The 18,310-nt window shown below is 35.7% G+C and overlaps 5 protein-coding genes across 7 annotated transcripts in view; 2 read left to right on the forward strand and 3 right to left on the reverse strand.

Moving 5' to 3' along the window:
- The window catches only part of LOC117781110 (POU domain protein 2), a 43,756-nt gene extending 42,440 nt beyond the window's left edge, over nucleotides 1–1,316 (forward strand). For both annotated transcript variants that reach the window (XM_034617831.1, XM_034617832.1), the window contains one exon: nucleotides 146–1,316. In XM_034617831.1, the coding sequence (XP_034473722.1) occupies nucleotides 146–872 (727 nt within the window). In that variant the 3' untranslated portion in view covers nucleotides 873–1,316. The remainder of the gene's footprint in view (nucleotides 1–145) is intronic.
- A 5,567-nt stretch (nucleotides 1,317–6,883) lies between these two features.
- On the reverse strand, nucleotides 6,884–10,274 carry LOC117780827 (T-complex protein 1 subunit delta). Its single transcript, XM_034617495.1, has 4 exons — nucleotides 10,038–10,274; nucleotides 8,689–9,481; nucleotides 7,884–8,568; nucleotides 6,884–7,265 (listed from the first exon to the last, which is right to left on the reverse strand). Exons 1-4 carry the CDS (start codon nucleotides 10,141–10,143, stop codon nucleotides 7,248–7,250), a joined length of 1,602 nt encoding a protein of 533 aa, XP_034473386.1. The 5' UTR covers nucleotides 10,144–10,274; the 3' UTR covers nucleotides 6,884–7,247.
- Nucleotides 10,275–10,386: 112 nt separating this feature from the next.
- LOC117780883 (intraflagellar transport protein 43 homolog) lies at nucleotides 10,387–11,570 on the reverse strand. Its single transcript, XM_034617567.1, has 5 exons — nucleotides 11,487–11,570; nucleotides 11,178–11,434; nucleotides 10,955–10,978; nucleotides 10,784–10,903; nucleotides 10,387–10,716 (listed from the first exon to the last, which is right to left on the reverse strand). Exons 1-5 carry the CDS (start codon nucleotides 11,523–11,525, stop codon nucleotides 10,440–10,442), a joined length of 717 nt encoding a protein of 238 aa, XP_034473458.1. The 5' UTR covers nucleotides 11,526–11,570; the 3' UTR covers nucleotides 10,387–10,439.
- Nucleotides 11,571–11,964: 394 nt separating this feature from the next.
- Nucleotides 11,965–17,854, forward strand: LOC117781759 (PRKCA-binding protein). 2 transcript variants are annotated; one of them, XM_034618579.1, is made up of 4 exons: nucleotides 11,965–12,094; nucleotides 13,594–13,705; nucleotides 15,439–16,083; nucleotides 17,110–17,854. In XM_034618579.1, exons 1-4 carry the CDS (start codon nucleotides 12,054–12,056, stop codon nucleotides 17,803–17,805), a joined length of 1,494 nt encoding a protein of 497 aa, XP_034474470.1. In that variant the 5' UTR covers nucleotides 11,965–12,053; the 3' UTR covers nucleotides 17,806–17,854. The 2 variants fall into 2 exon arrangements, with proteins under 2 accessions (XP_034474470.1, XP_034474471.1); XM_034618580.1 differs by lacking the exon at nucleotides 11,965–12,094 and adding an exon at nucleotides 12,292–12,518.
- LOC117781760 (targeting protein for Xklp2) lies at nucleotides 14,004–14,947 on the reverse strand. Its single transcript, XM_034618581.1, has one exon. The coding sequence runs from the start codon at nucleotides 14,840–14,842 to the stop codon at nucleotides 14,057–14,059; it is 786 nt and encodes a 261-aa protein (XP_034474472.1). The 5' UTR covers nucleotides 14,843–14,947; the 3' UTR covers nucleotides 14,004–14,056.
- Nucleotides 17,855–18,310: the final 456 nt, after the last annotated feature.

The following is an 18,310-nucleotide window of genomic DNA, read 5'->3' on the forward strand; positions in this document are numbered from 1 at the left end:
TTCCTAAATTTTATTTCCTTATAACAGAATTCCCAATTTCAGTTTTCTAATTTGTATTCCAAATTAAATCCCTCCTAGTTATGTTTTACCAATTTTCATTTTCAAATTTTCGGATTCTAAGTAATACTTTTCTATATTCTTACAGGGAATCCAGCCACAGCACGCCTAAGCCAACGCCAGGTGGCGCCACTGTGGCCGCTGTGATGGCAACCAAGCTGGAGCAATCGCCGGAGGAGACCACCGATCTGGAGGAACTGGAACAATTCGCCAAGACCTTCAAACAGCGTCGCATTAAACTGGGATTCACCCAAGGAGATGTCGGTCTGGCCATGGGAAAACTCTATGGCAATGACTTCTCCCAGACGACAATCTCTCGCTTTGAGGCACTTAATTTGAGCTTCAAGAACATGTGCAAGCTGAAGCCGCTGTTGCAAAAGTGGTTGGAGGATGCGGATTGCAGTGTGGCCAAGTCTGGTGGTGGTGTCTTCAATATCAACACCATGACCACCAATTTGTCGAGCACACCCGAAAGTATTTTGGGACGCAGACGCAAGAAACGCACCTCCATTGAGACGACTATTCGAGGTGCTCTGGAGCAGGCATTTGTCCTAAATTGTAAACCCACCTCCGAGGAAATTAATCAGCTGTCGGAGCGATTGCACATGGACAAGGAGGTGGTCCGGGTTTGGTTCTGCAATCGACGGCAGAAGGAGAAACGCATTAATCCCTCGCTGGACCTGGACAGTCCCACGGGAACCCCCTTAAGCAGTCATGCCTTTGGTTATCCTCCACAGGCCCTGAACATGTCCAATGGTCATGTGCTCCTCGAGGCGAATTCCCTTTGTGGCAGCTCAGTCAGTTCGGGCGAATAATTCGCACCTGTATATGTATATTTTAAAGGCGCCTCCAAATCTTCCAGCATATCGTAATCCTCCCTCCCCAAATTCCCCCCACTTAGGTTATAGAGAGTCGTATCAGCATACATTACGAATTTACGATTACATATACATATATTAGGCACAGTATTGCAACTACGTAGAGTTCCTAGAGTTTCCTATCGAAACCTATCTAAATACTATCGATAAATAAGTGTGTGTCCAGCATGCCAATCTATCAACCATATTATTATATATATAAAACATACAAGAATTAGAAATACAACTATGTAATATACCTATAACTATACTTCTAACTATACCCATATATTTTAAAGATATTGTTGTACGATGTCCAATTGTAAATTGATCTTAATACTTAGATCTTAACACTCACACTGAGAAACACACAAAAATTTCAATAAAAATCATTAAAAAACATACGACAAATTGTGTTGTTACTGAAATTCTCATGCATTTAAATTTAAGCACCGAAACCAAATCAGCACAGAGTCAGAGACCTATGACCAAATAATGATCAAAAGGATCTCCACAAGGAAATCGGGCAAGCTCTGACAAAGTTATACATACTCATATGCAGGGAATATCATCGGAGCCGGTACCGGAACCGTTAACCGAAACTAACCGTAACCAAATGAAAATTCTCTGTCAAGAACCGAATACAAAAACGCTTGTACCGGTACGGTTGTGGTAAAGTTGCTAGGTCAAAGAGTTGTCCAACTTCCAACTGTCATAACTTGATCAAAACTAAATAGATTTTCAAACGGAATGTCATTTTAATCATTATTTGGCATTTAAATATATTCTGCTTATTAATTTTATTAAAGTCTTAAAAAAAAATATTATCCCCTCTAGGGGGAAAAACAAACCTATATTTGTTTCGGTTTCCCTGCTCATATGGAAAAGCCTATACCAAATTTTTTAAAACGTAACGTCGTACTTTAGGGATAACGATTAAATACCGTGCTTTAGTTTATAATTCAATTAGGTGATCCCAGTCCTGTCCATGTGCCAAACACACTTGAATCTCATTAGAAGCTGCCTAAATAAATATTTAAGTACATATTTAGTTAACTGATTCCGTACCCAAGTATCCCATCCGGACAGGACACGCGCCAAGCGCAAACACACAATTTTTTAATAAACTCCCGCTTTGAAAAGACCCGCACCCACCCCTTTCGCATTGTTGGGTTTAGTTGAAAATCTCGGAACTGGATTTGCTGGATAAGAAATCACTTCATCTTAGGGCCCGGCGACATTTAACATGGCATCTGAGCCACAGCAAACAGAAATACACCGAACTACACCGAACCATACCGAGCCGTACCGAATGAAACCCTTATTTGTATATTGAGGCAAGCGTGTAAATCCATTTCGACCGCCTCAAAGCCCATCCCCTAACCCTAACCCCAACCCTTACCCCTGATTGTCTTTAGGCAAGGGGTAAGCGACTTTAGATGGTGCCATTCTCTGATTCGTTTAGCTCGAGCTCTACTTTTTTCCAGTGAATAAATGTGTTGGAGTGGGATAAAAAGGGTTTATGCCATAAATTCACACATCGTTATGTCATCTGGTGTTCGAGTTGTTGTTCTTCGTGTAGTTGTTGTTGTTGTTGTTGTTGTAGAGTCTTTTATGTTGTGTCGCAGTTGTGAGTTATCTCGGGTCATTCACAAAACTTGGAAACAAAAAAGCTAAATTGAAATCAACAAATAAAACATAGGCTATAAATTCAATGCACCTTTAATTATATGTGAAACAATGTAAGGATCTACATATCTATAGGACCTTGAGCCAACAGATTGGATAGATAGCACCCATGAGTATTTATATGTGTGTAAAATAAACCCCCATTCTTATTGTGCTATTTACTACTTTCCAAAAAATCTTCATATTATTACTAGGCTATTTTTTAGAAATCACTTTCAAGTTTCGTGCTTTCAAAAGGAACTATAATGATTTCTATATGCCCCTAATATAATAATATATATAAGAACTGCATAAGTGAAAATGTTATGAAAATTATATTAAAATTTTCAAATTTTTCCCATAGCTCGATTCAACTTTTTCGACTGACAGCATCTGAAATTATGGTCGATATTTCCTACACAAAAAAGTTATTATTTTCTTAGCTTTTTAAAAATAACTTCATCTTTTGGAGTATATATTCAAATGCTTAGAGGTTAATGTCTCTTTTTAAACCAAATTAGACCCTCTTTATTGGCTCTACATACATCAAAAGTATTTCTACAGAGCCTTGAAGCAATGCTGTATCTACTCAAAGGATATTCCTGTTCCAAAAGCAATAGAAGTGAATTTAAGGACATCAGACACAGGAGCACTCACATTTAATTGGGGAAAGTCGAGAGCGTCGTTTCTTGAATGTTATCAGTCGGTTGCAGAAGGAGAACTGAAAACGAAATCGCTTTGAGTTTTCAGGCCATATTCAAAATGTCCAGTCGCCTGCCACATGCCTCTTGCCACATGCCCCTTGGTTATTTAACTGGTCAAACAGAAGGCCGATTCAACGATTGAAATTGGGATTAGGAATGAAAGCTGCAGGCTATTATTTGTGGCATGCGGCATGTGGCAGCTGGTGATGGTAAAGGGGAAGGGAAAGGAGAAAGGGGGCTGGGTCAAAAGGGGCAGATCGGCAGCCAAAGATTTGATTTGAGCTCTTTGATAGATTTCACTTGCCTCGACTGCATTTGCAAATTGAATTTCATTTTGAGAAATGTTTCATTTCATACAAAACACTCGCTGCCTTCATTTATAACAATTTAATGAAATTTTCCAATGCGTTTTCATAATACATTTGTGTGTGTTGCAAACCATTCAAATCATTAATCACACCAGCTGCCAGGGCTAACGAAAATTAAGTTTGTCTTACGCTTTATTTTATTTTTACAGCCAAAAATTGTTTCTCTCTCTCGGCCCAGATTTTATTTTGCCACTTATGTGTTTAGCGAATTTTTTGATAAAGCTTATTAAATGTTTAAAAAGAGCAAATGATCTTTATAATGGCTTTACTGCCATCGTCTTTGAATTATTTGAGGCAGGGAAATTGCTGAAAATTGAGGAGCATTTTCTGCTTGATAAAAAAAAAAATGTCTCTGTGGACTGTTGCCAATTGATGTGAGAGCAAATGGAAAGGGGCTGGGAAATTATATGGCCAACATATGTTAAGTTTCTGCGTGATTGCTTGCGAATTTGTTGCTTTGAATTTCAATTTGCGAAAGGAATAAAACACGAACAAGATACAGAGCATAGGGGCGTATGCCACACCCCTTTTTATCCCTTGTTGTCGTCAAGTGAATACAGGACTTGTGCAAACATTTGGCCAAAAACAACAGCATGAAAAAAAAAACCTCAATTGAATTACAATGAAAATATGAAATGAGCAACAAAGAAAATTACAAAGACAAGTTTTATTTTCTGTGCCAAGCAAAAAATCGCAGAAATTAAGCAAACAATCAAACGAAACAAAGAAAAATATGTTACATACATACACTCAACGAAAAATGCTCTAAATTATAATAATCTATTTAAAGAGAACATTTTCACTTAGAAATAAATATGTAACTTGGTAATTTAAATAGATATCATAAATTTAAAAAAATCTAATTAAATAACAAACTTAATTCTTAAAATTATAAATAAATTAGTTGATTTTAAGTTGAAACAAAACTACGCGATATATAAAAATTAAATGCAAATAAATAAACAATTAAAAAGTAAATAAGAATATAGTTTATCTTTATAGATATAATATTATAATGTAAATTTCATCATTCCTATTAAATAACAAACCTTTTTATTTTAAAATATATTTTTAAGAACATAGAATACGAATATAGAATACGAGACATACTTATTTTGTTTGAAATTGAATAAACTTTTGGGAACATTTGAAATATGATATAATGTTTTACTAATTATGAAATTTTAAATTGACAAATAAAATTAAATGATTGTAATTTTACTTTCATTTTATATGAATAATATATGAATAAATTTATTATGACTGTATAAACTTGTAGTACGATTTTTTTCGCTGACTGTAAGTTAGTAGTATAATACATACATAAGAAAACGACAAGAGAATTGAGTAAAAAATGGAATTGAAATTGTAAAGTGTGGGACATGGTGGAGCAAATAACTAGCTCTGAAAAAGCGCAAATTCAATATTTGCGAATACAAACAAATGCGAATCTCTGGACGACAATGTCCTGGATCCCAAGGACAAACAAACTGGCAGTCAAACAACAGCCAACAAAATGTGGCAACTGCTGCTGTGGGCCATAAAAAAAGGAATCTTTACAAAATTTAATGGTACAAAGATTTTTAACCACCAAGCCGAAAAGTATGCCACAAAACAACCAGGGCGAATTTTTAAATGGCTGAATTAAAAAAATGGCCTTTCCAAGTTCAAAATGGAAAATGGAATGCAAATTTACTCACACAACCCTAAAAAAGAGACTCAAACTCCCATTTGGACATGCTCAGACTGTCAGCCAATTAGTTGGAAAACTTTTGTACTCAAAAATCAAAGGAAACAACCCCGAGGACAATGGAATTTAGGGCGTGAACTGAACTGAAATCAACACCATCACGGTTTATCCTTTTACTCTTTGCTTTTTGACATGTTTACACATTTAATTAACTAACACGCGCCAAAAACTTCCGGTCAAGACGGGGAAGAACAGGAGAAGATTCAAGTGTAAACGAAACCCCTGTAAAACAACAACAACAAAATGGGGCTAAGAAAACGGCTCGTCGATTCTTCTTGACAATTTGAGACCCTTTCAAGTGGTTTAATCATTTAACGCACATCATAAAATTCGCATCAAGTGATTTTTATTTACACTGCAAAAAACAATACCAACTTATACTTATATCAAAAACCCTCATCGCACATATTTCATTTCAAAATTAAAATAATTTTAAGACTTAGAATATTCATCTAAAAAGATTACAATTTTATAAATAAGAATAAAATAAATTTATATTTTCTGAACTCTTGTTTGAGTCGTCGCTTCAGTTTCAAAACGCGAGTTAAAATCCCACTCTTTATATCAAAATAAAACAACATTTATTCTTTTATATTTATTTCTGGTCTTGAAAATATAAGAAATTTTTATTTTATTCTTAAGAGCTTGGCCTTATTTCCAAAAATCGAAATTCTGAGACCAAAATCTTGATTGTAGAACCTTTTTTTATCAGTGTACACGCACAACAAAGGAATGCCAAACAAACAACAACACAAAAATGGGATGAAAATCTACGAAATTCAATAGTTTGGATGGAGTCATAAAAATTTATAAAAACTAAACCCTTTGAAATTTTAGTGACAGAATATCTCATATACATCAGATAAATTGATGGTGATAAGAAAAAGAAGATGAGATTAATTTTAGTTATAAAAATGTTTTCCAAAAATATATTAAAGCTGCGGAAAGAAGTCACTATAATAAATTATAACAGAAACATTAAGTTTCTGATTTTAAAATATCATTAAAATTTTTGTGAGGTTCACTTGAAAGAAAAGTTGTAATTTAGGCAAATTTGTATGCTTATTTTAAATTTAGCGCCCTTTAAGCGCTTGGCTTCTCATTCTCCAAATCTGGCAGCACCATTATTATACGACTTGTCGCTGTGAATGGCAAATCTATCAGATGGACATAAATTTTAAAAAGATAACTCACATTCGCTTAAAGAATATAAATATTCAGTTGGCAAAAAATACCAATATAAGTACTAAAAAATGCCAAAACAAAAGAAAACGCTCCTATCTTTGATTTTTAAAAGAAAAGCTACTGAATAATTCATGTTTGTAATTTTTAAAATAAACAAAATAATAATCTTGTTACTTTTATTTAAAAAATGAAAAAAAGAATTAAAACTGATCTATATTATATCAATCGGACATAGAAGTTTTTGACTGATACCGCTCAATACACCTAAAATAGGAATTTTTGGTGTATTCCAAGTTTCCATAACATATTTCCACCGCATTTATTTATATTGTTAACATTTGTAATCATAACTCTTGTTTTGTTTTGTGGCCTTCTTGTAGACAGCTTCCAAGTTAATGTCGATTTTAATACAAAGCGCAATACATATGTAAATGATTAGGTATTAAATAGATATAAAGGTGTAAGGCATAGTGTATGTAATGTGAATTTTATTCAATTTGGTGCTTAAGTGCAGCCGCTTTATGTGTTTGTTAATGTGTATTATTGTTTTTTTGGGGTGTTATATGAAAATGCAGAAAATAAGAATAGATCGTGTTGCAGCCGAGAGTGCACGAATACACAATTGGACTCTTGAAGACCTTGAAGACAATTTCACTGCTTAGCTGAAGGTGTTGACCTAAAAGAAGAAACAGTCAACATTATAATAATTATATTGTATATAAGAAGGTTCCTTATACAAATGCCGAAAATTTTACAATAACAACATTAGTGATTCTGGTCTCCTGACTTTTATATTCTAATAAAAATATTCCTAATTTTGGACTATGCTAATTTTCTTATTTATCCAATGTTTTATTTTCCTTTTACAGAGTTTTTTAACTCTGGGCTCCGGATTTTTGTTTTCTAACAACTTTCCTAACTTTTATTTTCCCAATATTTTTCCCCAAATTTGTATTTCCTAACTACTATTTTCCTAATTTAAGACTTTCATAATTTTTATATCCTAATAAAAGAATTTCCAATTTTGGTTTTCTAAATTATCCGGTTTTTAATAACATATTTTCAGTATTGTCTTCTAATTTTTATCTTCAAAATATTTTTTTTCCCTTTTTTTATCTCTAATAACAATTTTCCTAATTTGGTGTTCTTTCCTAACATTTATCATGACTTTTATTTTCTTATTAACGAATTCCTAATTTTGTCTACCCTATTTTCATTACCAAATTTAGCTGTTTTGTGTAATTTTCGGCATTCGTGTAGGGGATTATAAAAGAAGTTAACCCTGATTACTCACAATATCATCGATCTTGAGAATGGAGCGAATTGTCTCCGTGGCCAGTGTGATGGCCGAAATGCTGACCAGCAGCGGCTGCACAACGTTCTCCGCAAAGATGTCCGTAATGGCGCCTTTACGGACATTAATACCCGCATTCTTCTCGCCCTGGGCATGACGATTACGCAGCTCAGTGACAGTGGCAATGGGATTGAGACCAGCATTTTCGGCCAATGTGGATGGAATGACCTCGAGGGCCTCGGCAAAGGCGCGATAACAATAGGCATCGACTCCGTCGACTGTCTGAGCAGCGGCTGCCAGTTGCAGAGCCATCTCAATCTCCGGAGCACCACCGCCCACAATCTGAGCACGCTTTCGGACCAGACAACGCACCACACAGAGAGCATCGTGCAGGGAGCGAGCAGCTTCCTCCAGCACCAGCTTGTTGGAGCCACGGCAGATGATGGAGACAGTGCGTCCCTGGTTCTGTATGCCAGTAATCTTGACAAACTTATTGGTGCCACTGGCCACCTCCTCCACCAGATCGGCACTCGACAGATTTTCGGCTGTGAAATGATCCAATGAGGCAATTGGACGACAGTGCAGAGTTCGGCACACAAACTCAATGTCCTCGCGTTCCACATCCTTGACAACCAGACACTTGATCTTGTCCAGGAAGTGCTGAGCCAAATCCGACACAGCATCACTGCAAATATATTTAATAAGAATGAGTTAGTCAGTTTATTCAAATTGTGTTCCTAATTCATTTTGCGCAAATGCTAAGCTTTTAATATTATTTTTCGAAATTTTTATCCCAAAATCTTACCGCAAAATGGACTTTTGAACGAGGAGGACATTGCAGCCGGCCTTCTTGATCTGCTTAACAATGTTGAGGATGTAGGAGCGCTCCTCCTTCAGAACACGGTCCATGGCCGCGTAGTCGCTGACAATCACACTGTGATCCATGTCGGTCTTGGGTGCCGAAATGCAGAATTGAATCAGACCAATCTTGGCCTTTTCAATGCGCTTGGGCGCATTTGTACCCGCCGAGCGGCTAGTGAAGACCAAACCCTGAACGAGTTCGGTATCCTCGACAGTGCCGCCCAGACTCTGAATCACCTTGATGTTCTTTAGATCCACGGCAGACTCCTTGCCGGGTTCGGTGACCTTCAGCACAGCATCGACGGCAATGGGAGCGAGGAGACTGCTCTGTTGGGACACCACCTTGGAGTTGAGCGATGTGGAGGCGCTCTTGATGAGTGTCTCGCGATCATTCAGCTCAATGGGCGTTGACATCTCTGTGAGGATCTCCACCGCCTTGTTGGAGCAACGCTGGAACGAGTCCGAAATGGCCGTGGGATGCAGTCCCTTCTGCAACAGCTTCTGGCACGCCTCCAGCAAGGCACCTGCAATGACCACCACTGATGTGGTGCCATCACCCGCCTCCACATCCTGGGCACGGGACAGCTCGACCAGCATCTTGGCAGCCGGATGCAACACATTCATCTGCTTCAAAATTGTGGCACCATCGTTGGTAATCGATACTTCGCCATTCGCAGCCTGGATCATTTTATCCATGCCGCGAGGACCCAAACTGGTGCGCACAGCATCGGCAACAGCTGCAAATCACAATCATAATACATCATTATATTTCATTTTTCATAATAAAAAAAAATAAATAAATAAAATATATCAATAATAAAACTAAATTAATTTAACTCAATGTTTCCCTCCAATCATCAAATGAGTCACAAACTGGCAAGTGTCATCCCTAAGAAGTTGACCACAAATTGCAAGTGTCATCCTTAAGCCGCTTATAATAATAGCATTTATAACACTCCAAATATTTATAAGTCTACAAATATTTATAACACTACAAATATTTATAACAGTAATATTTATAAATTAAATTCCATTTTTTCCCTCCATGCGTCACATGAGTCACAAGTCACATCCCTAAGAAGTTTCGAGACGCCGGCTTTTTACTTTTAGATGTATGTATATACATATATAAAAAATCGCAACTGCTTTTGTTTTTCGCTTTATTCTTGAGAAACCTGCCTAAACAACAATAAATATGTAGCACCCAATGCCATTTACAACATAAATCACTGTTCTGCACACATTTTATGTCATGTCTGTGCGTCCTTGCACAATTATCATAAATTTTCTTACCTTTTGCCGCTTGGATATTCGACAGTCGCACATCGGTGGGTTTCGACTTGTCTTTGAAGGCCTGTCCCTTGGGTTTAATACTAACTGTTTTAGCTTTCGGTGCCATTTTGGTGTTAATTATACAATTATCAACAATTTGCAATTTTTCAAGTCGATTTTCAATGCGATTAACACAGATTAAAATATGTCTAAATTTATGTTTTTCACTGCCCCGTGACGGATAGTGACGGGAAAATTCTGACTATGCTATCGATATTTTGTACAATACGATAATATATTGTTACTTTGCAACACTGCTTGTGTGCGCCCTCTGCCGAATGGCAGTTTTAATAGTGATGTTCCCGATACATTCAAATATTTAATATTGCATTTATTTTATATTTCTACATAAAATCGGTTAAATTAATTTTGCCTAGCTGTTGGCGGTATTTCGTCGGGTCCAATTTCCACTTTCTCCGGCATACCAACATTCGAATTTTTATCCGCATTTATTTGAGCTGTAACCTCCGTAAAGAGCTTATCCCATTCCCAAAGTTCATCGGGTTCATCGAGTCCTTCCTGTAGCTGTAAACAACGGGTCAATATGGATAAATCAACGTCTTCAATTGCTGAAAACGCATTCTGAGAGAGTAAATCCGAGCTCAGTTCCTTGAAAGTTACTTCCCGATTAATAGAGGCACTGTTAAATTGTAATTATAAATATATGCATGTTATTTGAAAGATTTTAAAACAATCTCTATACTTACGAAGGCGGCTCCACGATTTCGTTTAACAAAATTTCATCTCTTATATCATCCAAATCCGGTATGATTGGTATATCATCCGTAGGTATAGAGCTTGTAGCTGACTTTACCTGAAATCGCTCGCTAAATTTCGTGTTAATTAAAGGTTATATATACAAAATGCTTATAGCTTACTCGTCAAATGAATTCTTCTTTGATCTGTAGAAAAAAATATATAATAAATTTTTAAATATAACTACATTAGATATAAGTGTCGATGAGATTGTCAGCAGTGCAATAATTTCATGCATCGATATCAATATGTCAATATTGATACATTAAGCATGTAACCAAACCGAAACAAGTTAAGCCAAAAATATATAAAAAGCTTGAATTTTAGAATAAATGAGGAACTCACTTGAGTCCCTTTAATCCCGAGTCGGCCCAACCACCAGAAACGCGTCTTATGGGCGGTCGGTTCGAATCGAATTCATTATTATATGTACTGCTAGTAGTAGTAGTTGGACTGCTGCTCTCATTGTGTATATCCAAGGTTATATCTATGGATATATCCTTATTCAGCATGTGTGTTGACGCGGCACTCGAAGATCCGGCTTGTGATTGATCAGTTAATATATCACGACTCTTGGAACGACGTCCCTTTCTAGCCGTCGTCTGTAAGCAACACAAAATTAATAAACAGTATTTATTATTAGTTAAATTTTACCTTTCTAATTGTCATTTTTAATTCTTCGGCCCAATCCATTGCAACAAAATAAAAGTTGTTTATATTTTTCGGTTGCCTTGGCAACAAGTTGCTGCTGCAACTGTATTAGTGATTTTTCGTAGCTGACAGTGCTGTAAAACACTCATCGTTTGTAATCGATATTTTGCGATTGCAATTGTTTTGATTATTTGTCTTCACGTCATATTTATCTTTTGTGAAAGGCGCACAATTCAAATGTAAACTTCATTTAGCAATATAATAATATTTTTAAAGATAATTAAAAACTCTAAATAAGAAAAAAAGGCTGCCAGGCGATTTTACCATCAGTAATTTTTCTATTCTAGGATTCAATAATGCCACCCTGTTTTGACCGGTACCAGTAGCTGTTTTGCATCGCAATTTCAGCTATTATTCGGATGCTATACAGCGAGAAAAAGCTATTTCTTCCACTAAAAAGTTGGCAGCACTGTTTGTTATTGTTTTGATTATCTGTCGCAGCCAACTTCACGTCATAGTTGGAGGCCGTATCGCCGTATATGTTCAAAATATAGAATAAAAACTGCTAAAATGCTGACGGACGATGATGATTTCTTCTACGAGGATAAAATGTGAGTAAAATATGAAGAAAACCAAGCGCAATAGTGTTTATTTCGAATCTCACATAACTAAAACTGAGCGAAAGAAAAAAGGCTTTTGCCAAGAGAGTTGCTTAAAAAAAAAATCAATAATTATTGGGGTCAACATATTGTATATAAAATACTTGGTATTTCAAATAACAAATCACAAATATTGTTAGTGTTAGGCCATGCGAAGCTGCTCCAGTGCTCATCCAATTAAATGAGGATTGCACAGCCGACTTTGAGGCGTAAGTATTCTTTGATGACAGTGAGCAACAAAAGTATTCTGATCAATTTTTAAAAGTGCAAAACGCAATGCGGATGCTATCGACGAAACTACAGTTCTCTGCACTAATCTCGAACTGGCAACTGAGAAATTTGGACAGCTCCATAAACAGAAATATGAGTTAGATCGGTTGTAAGTCAATTTTCCAAAACTCAAAAAGCTCGATATACAGTATGTCAACTATATATGTAGCCACTCCTTGTAATTTGTAGTGTCTCAAAAGCTACTCAAAATCTAGTCGGAGACTGAGAACTAATATAATATACTGTATGTCAACTAATTGTTTTAACAAAAAAAAAATAATATTACATATTTATGTTTTATTTCTAAAGTACTTAACAATTTTCTTAATGTTTTTTATCCATAAATAAACCAAAACAATTACTTGACTGACTGTATTTTAGCATAGCAATAACATAGAATAACGGGCTCACTAGTTTTAAGCGCTAAATTCAAAACCATTTAACATGTGTTTCACCATTTGTTTTTTATGTATTGTCATCACCAACTTGAGTTAAATATAGATTGTAATTCTTAAGTGAGTTATTGGGTAGATAGATGTTTAGTTTTTGAAACAGAAAACGTAGTTTCTTGTCCTTAGCGCTAGATGGCGCCAGTACGGCTTTCCTTGCAAATTAAAATGTTTATTTTAATAACTTCTTAGTTTTGTCCGATCGATTTTTAGAGCTTTCAAAATATATAGCGCTTTAAATGGGCGTTTTTGTATTAAGTTTTATTAAATATGATTAGCTTAATTTTCTAATAGTTGAATAATAACGTCATATTAATCATAATGGATACTAGAAAAATTTAGATACTAGAAAAATCCATATTTTAGTCCGAACTAGATACTTAAATTAAATTCTTGTTAGCGAATAGAATTGGTTCCTTAATAATTTTTAATATTGTTAGTCAAATTTGAATAAGATTGACTGAAAATTAAATAAGTCAGATGTAACAGATATTTAAAAATAGATAGCGGGTTCAACTTTTCTAGAGGATTTAGACATAAATCAAGATATCCTAGCTTTAATTGGTTAATTTTTATTAGGTTTCAGCCTGTTTGCTAGACGGGTATTTAGAAAAATGCACATATGGATGTTAGCACGCTTTTTATTCGTTGAAAAAGCTCAAATTTAGGTCGAGTTTGATTTTTTCTTATGTTAAACTTTGGCTAACCATTATATTGTTTTCTACAAAATAGGGGCATGACTGTGACGACCAATGCAGTTGTCATAACAAAGGACCAGAGCAACTTGATAGGCATTAGCATTGGTGGAGGAGCACCAATGTGTCCCTGTCTCTATATAGTACAGGTAAGAATAGTGATGTTTTTTCAAACTGTACATCGAACTTAAGTACAAGTTAAAAAAATTGAGTTTCTAAACAATCACTAAAAACAAACTGTTGTAAAATATAATTTAAGTAAAATTAGACCATAAATTAATTTTTTCAGAAAAGGTTTTCGTTCGATCATTGTAAAAAATTATTGTCTCAAATATGAAAATTATAGCCCCCTAGGTTTTATGGTTTCGGCTGTGCAATGATCAGTGAGTGAGTCAGGACAAAGAGTCAGTCAGTCAGTGAGTGAGTCGGGACAAAGAGTTTTATTTAGATTGCTATGAAGGGATTACTTTATTTTTTTGCCTTGTGATATATATTTAATGTTATGCCTTGAAGCGCTTGCAAGGATTGGGACGAGCCTTGAAGTTGGTCAGATTGCGTAGCTGAAGGTATTCCTCATGCCAGCGTTGTGCCCAGGCGGCGGCCTGTCGCCTCCATCGTTGATGCTGCTCGTGTTTGGCTCGCTCGTCGAATTCCCTGCGCTTTTTGCTCCGCTCCTCGGAGACCAGTTGAAAGGGTTCCGCCTGGATGAAGCTGGATTGGATGCGAGGCACAAATGGTTTTTGGCGCCAGGTGTCGAAGGATTTGGTACAAAATTTGGATCGTTGTTTTAGCTGCTTTAACTTTTGCTGTTCAAGTTTAAGCCTTTGAATTTCGCGCTTCTTCTGGGACTCCATGGATTTGATCAGAGTCAGTGGAGCCTTTGGTGTGGTCACCTTGTGTTGGGAGACCAATTGACGTATCCGGTTGCGATTCTCCAAGCGTTTATGCAGACTGTGAAAGTTCGGCACGGGATGACTGTGAAATTCTCTCAATTGTCGCTGTGTTTTTGCCATTTGTCGCAATTTCTGCTTCCTGTTCCGTTCGTATTCCCTCTGGAATTTGTATGCAGAGGGTTCTGAGAGACAGCGACGTTTGGACACCTGTTTGCTCCTGTCCAGACCGGCCTGTTGTCGCAGCAGCATCTCATTGGAGTTATTCTCCCGCATTATTGAGCCCAGTCTTCTGCCCAACTGATCGCACCCCGATATGGCTTTAGTCTTGTTCCATTCCTTCTTCGATTTTGAGCTCATCCCTTTGTATCCCATTGTCCATTGGAGGACAGTCATAGCGTTTTTAATTTATCCGAAATATTTTTTTGTTTGGAAAACTTTGTATTTCCCAATAGAATTTTGATGTTGAACTGAACGGAAATTTAAAACAATAAGTTCTAGGTCTACTTATTGCTAGATATCAGAACTTATATAGCAGTTAACTATGAAAATTTTATTTGACTATTTATTTCCAACTTTAACTTTTATTTCTGATTTTAGACAATAAAAAAGTGTAACTAAATGATTTTTTATAGCAGAAAATATAATAGATATCTGAAAAAAAATGAATATTAATTTAGTTTTATTCATTATTTTTTATTATGACTTTAAAAAATATATATATATAAATATTCTGATTTTGAATAGTTATTAAAAAAAGGATTTATTTTTAAAAAATGATTATCTTAGCTATGTTCTGTCAAAATTTCAAGCTCGCGCGTCTAACGCTTTTGGCCTCTACAGTGCTCAGTCAGTCAGGGAAAGAGTTTTAGGAGATAAATTTAGCTGAAGTAAATAGTAAACAAATAAAATAGCTAAGATTGATTCTTAAAACATATATTATAAACGAAATGGGTTCCTTACCAATTTTAAATTGAACTTTAATCCTGCAGGTATTTGATGGCACACCCGCTGCCCGGGAGGGATCCTTACAATCTGGAGACGAGTTGTTGGCCATCAATTCGGCCAGTGTAAAGGGCAAGACGAAGGTAGAGGTGGCCAAAATGATACAGACAGCCACCGATGAGGTCACCGTACATTATAACAAACTTCATGCGGATCCTGAACAGGGCAAAAGCCTCGACATTATATTGAAGAAGCTGAAGCATCGCATTGTGGACAATTTGTCGAGTAATACGGCGGATACATTGGGTCTCTCCCGAGCCATACTCTGCAATGATTCGCTGGTCAAGCGACTGGAGGAGCTGGAAGGCACCGAACTGATGTATAAGGGATTGGTGGAGCATGCTCGTCGCATGCTCAAGGCGTACTATGATCTCTTGCAAACCTACAAAGCTTTCGGAGATTGTTTCACACAAATCTCGGCACATGAGCCGCAACAACGCGCCTCGGAAGCATTTCGTACCTTTGGCGAGTTCCATCGATCCCTGGAAAAGGACGGCCTGACAATTATCAAACAGATAAAGCCAGTGTTGGCCGATCTGGGCACGTACCTGAACAAAGCCATACCAGATACCAAGTTGACTGTGCGTCGTTATGCGGATGCCAAGTTCACATATCTCTCCTACTGCCTGAAGGTCAGAGTTGTACCTATTAGCATTAGCATTATCATTAAATTTAGTTTTAAAATTTTTTAACATTACTATCTATATAACATCATGCTAATATATTTTTTAACATTTTTTTTTAATGTAAAACATATTTAACATTTTCTTAAATTTGGAACATTTTTTATTTTGAGCATATTTATAAATTTTTTAGATTTTTGGTTTTTTTAAATTTAATTTTAACTTTCAACCCTTTTCTTAACACTCTTAAAATAATTTAAATAATAAATTTTTTAAATTTAATTTTAACTTTCAACCTTTTTCTTAACACTCTTAAAATAATTTAATATTAATAACATTTTATTAAATTTTTAACATATTTTTAAAGAACCTAGTTTAATTATTCTCAAAAATTAATTATAATGCTAATGAAATTGCGATTCTACTATAAATATTCAGTAACGCACAAAAAAAAACAATTTAATTACTTCTTATTTTCGATGCTATTTTAAAAAATTATTTACTAGCACGACTATTTTGAGTGTTAGTGAAATGTCCATTTCATTAGCACTACTTTTTCCAATGCTAGTAAAGTGTTCTTATCGTTAGCACTACCTATTTCAATACTTGTAAAATATTCATTTCATTAACATAACCTTTTTCAATGCTAGTGAAATTTTCTTTTCATTAGCCCTACTTTTTTGAATGCTAGTGAAATATTAATTTCATTAGCATTACTTTTTTCAATGCTGGTTAAATGTTCTTTTTATATGCACTACTATTTTTCTTAAAGCTAGTGAAATGTCAATATCATTACAATCATTTTTTTTCAATGCTAGTAAAATGTTCATTTCATTTTCATTTTCAATGCTATTAAAATATTCAATTCATTAGAATATATTTTTTTTCAATGCTGGTAAAATGGCTTTTTTATTAGCACTACTATTTTTGTAATGCTATTGAAATGACCATTTTCATTTAATAATAATTTTTTTATTGCTATTTAAATGGCAAATGCATTACAAAAGTAGTTAATTGTGTCCGTCTGTGTTGCAGGTCAAGGAAATGGATGACGAGGAGCACGGATTTGCGGCGCTGCAGGAGCCGCTTTATCGCGTAGAGACGGGCAACTATGAGTACCGATTGATCCTGCGCTGTCGCCAGGATGCCCGCACCAAGTTTGCCAAATTGAGGACCGATGTGCTCGAGAAAATGGAGCTGCTTGAGTGCAAACATGCCATGGATTTAAATAAGCAACTACGCAGTCTGCTCGAAAGTCTGGCAGAGTTGCACAGAAGTCTGGTGGAACGATTGGACTCTCTACCTCCCCTCTTTCCCATCGAGGTGGACTTTAAGGAAACTGATTTCCAATACAAATCAAGTACACTGAAGCCTCAAGAGCTGGACGATGATGAAATTCAGTCTTTAAACAACTCGAATAAAGTAGTTTATGGCATGGATGCCTTGGAGCAACCTGCTCCCATTATAAATGTGGAGGCCAAAGAAATTCTAGTTCAAACTGCAACTGAATCCATTGTCAATGAAAATGAAACGCTGCTCAAGGAACTCGGACTGCACGACGTGGACTTGCTGTCCAATCCACAAACAATTAGCAATCAGAAGGACTCAATATCCGCACAAAATGATGGCTACGATTTCGATCTATTCCTGAATCAGGCAAATGCCAAGACAAGCCTCGAACGGGACTTAATGTCGGCTAATGCTTCCGAAACCGATTTACTTTTGCAATGAACTTCTTTTATTGTTGTTGTACAAATAAAATGCGTGTATAAATGTGTTATTTAATTTTATTTAATTCCCAGAAAAATGCCGACATTCATTTATTTTTAAGTGTTTTTCTGCAAATGACTATATATTTAAATCTACTTAAAATTTGAAGCTAGTAGTTTATAAAATTTTATTTTATACTTGTTTTACTACCATAAAAACAACAATATTTGTTTTTCAACTACCTCCAAAAATTTAAAAAAATGAGATTTTGTTTAAAAAATTAAGCAATTGCTTAAAAATGATTTAATACAGATTTTAAATGCGCGGCTTGCCCAAATATTAGCTACAAATGGTCAACAAATTGTGGCGGTCGGACGATAGCTGTGTGTGGGGAACAACTGATGACCGAAACTATATAATGACTTCTTCCTTTATTCAGCAAAAATTTAACGAATGAACTAATAATGCGTTAAATTAACTTGATCTAAAACAGAAAATTAAACGGAATCAACAATTATCGCTTAAG

The sequence above is a fragment of the Drosophila innubila genome (genome assembly GCF_004354385.1).
Source record: "Drosophila innubila isolate TH190305 chromosome 2L unlocalized genomic scaffold, UK_Dinn_1.0 4_B_2L, whole genome shotgun sequence".
In the NCBI taxonomy this organism is placed as follows: Eukaryota; Metazoa; Arthropoda; class Insecta; order Diptera; family Drosophilidae; genus Drosophila; species Drosophila innubila.

Excerpts from the sequence above, each read along its gene's own strand:
- LOC117781759 (XM_034618579.1), top strand. The coding sequence starts at position 12,054 with ATGCTGACGGACGATGATGATTTCTTCTACGAGGATAAAAT. Across the intron at positions 12,095-13,593 it reads TTCTTCTACGAGGATAAAAT|GGGCATGACTGTGACGACCA; the intron begins GTGAGTAAAATA and ends TCTACAAAATAG. Across the intron at positions 13,706-15,438 it reads CCTGTCTCTATATAGTACAG|GTATTTGATGGCACACCCGC; the intron begins GTAAGAATAGTG and ends TTAATCCTGCAG.
- LOC117781760 (XM_034618581.1), bottom strand. The coding sequence starts at position 14,842 with ATGACTGTCCTCCAATGGACAATGGGATACAAAGGGATGAGCTCAAAA.
- LOC117780827 (XM_034617495.1), bottom strand. The coding sequence starts at position 10,143 with ATGGCACCGAAAGCTAAAACAGTTAGTATTAAACCCAAGGGACAGGCC. Across the intron at positions 9,482-10,037 it reads GAATATCCAAGCGGCAAAAG|CTGTTGCCGATGCTGTGCGC; the intron begins GTAAGAAAATTT and ends TGTGATTTGCAG. Across the intron at positions 8,569-8,688 it reads GTTCAAAAGTCCATTTTGCG|TGATGCTGTGTCGGATTTGG; the intron begins GTAAGATTTTGG and ends ATATATTTGCAG.
- LOC117780883 (XM_034617567.1), bottom strand. The coding sequence starts at position 11,525 with ATGGATTGGGCCGAAGAATTAAAAATGACAATTAGAAAG. Across the intron at positions 10,979-11,177 it reads TCGGGATTAAAGGGACTCAA|ATCAAAGAAGAATTCATTTG; the intron begins GTGAGTTCCTCA and ends TTTTTTCTACAG. Across the intron at positions 10,717-10,783 it reads GAAATCGTGGAGCCGCCTTC|TGCCTCTATTAATCGGGAAG; the intron begins GTAAGTATAGAG and ends ACAATTTAACAG.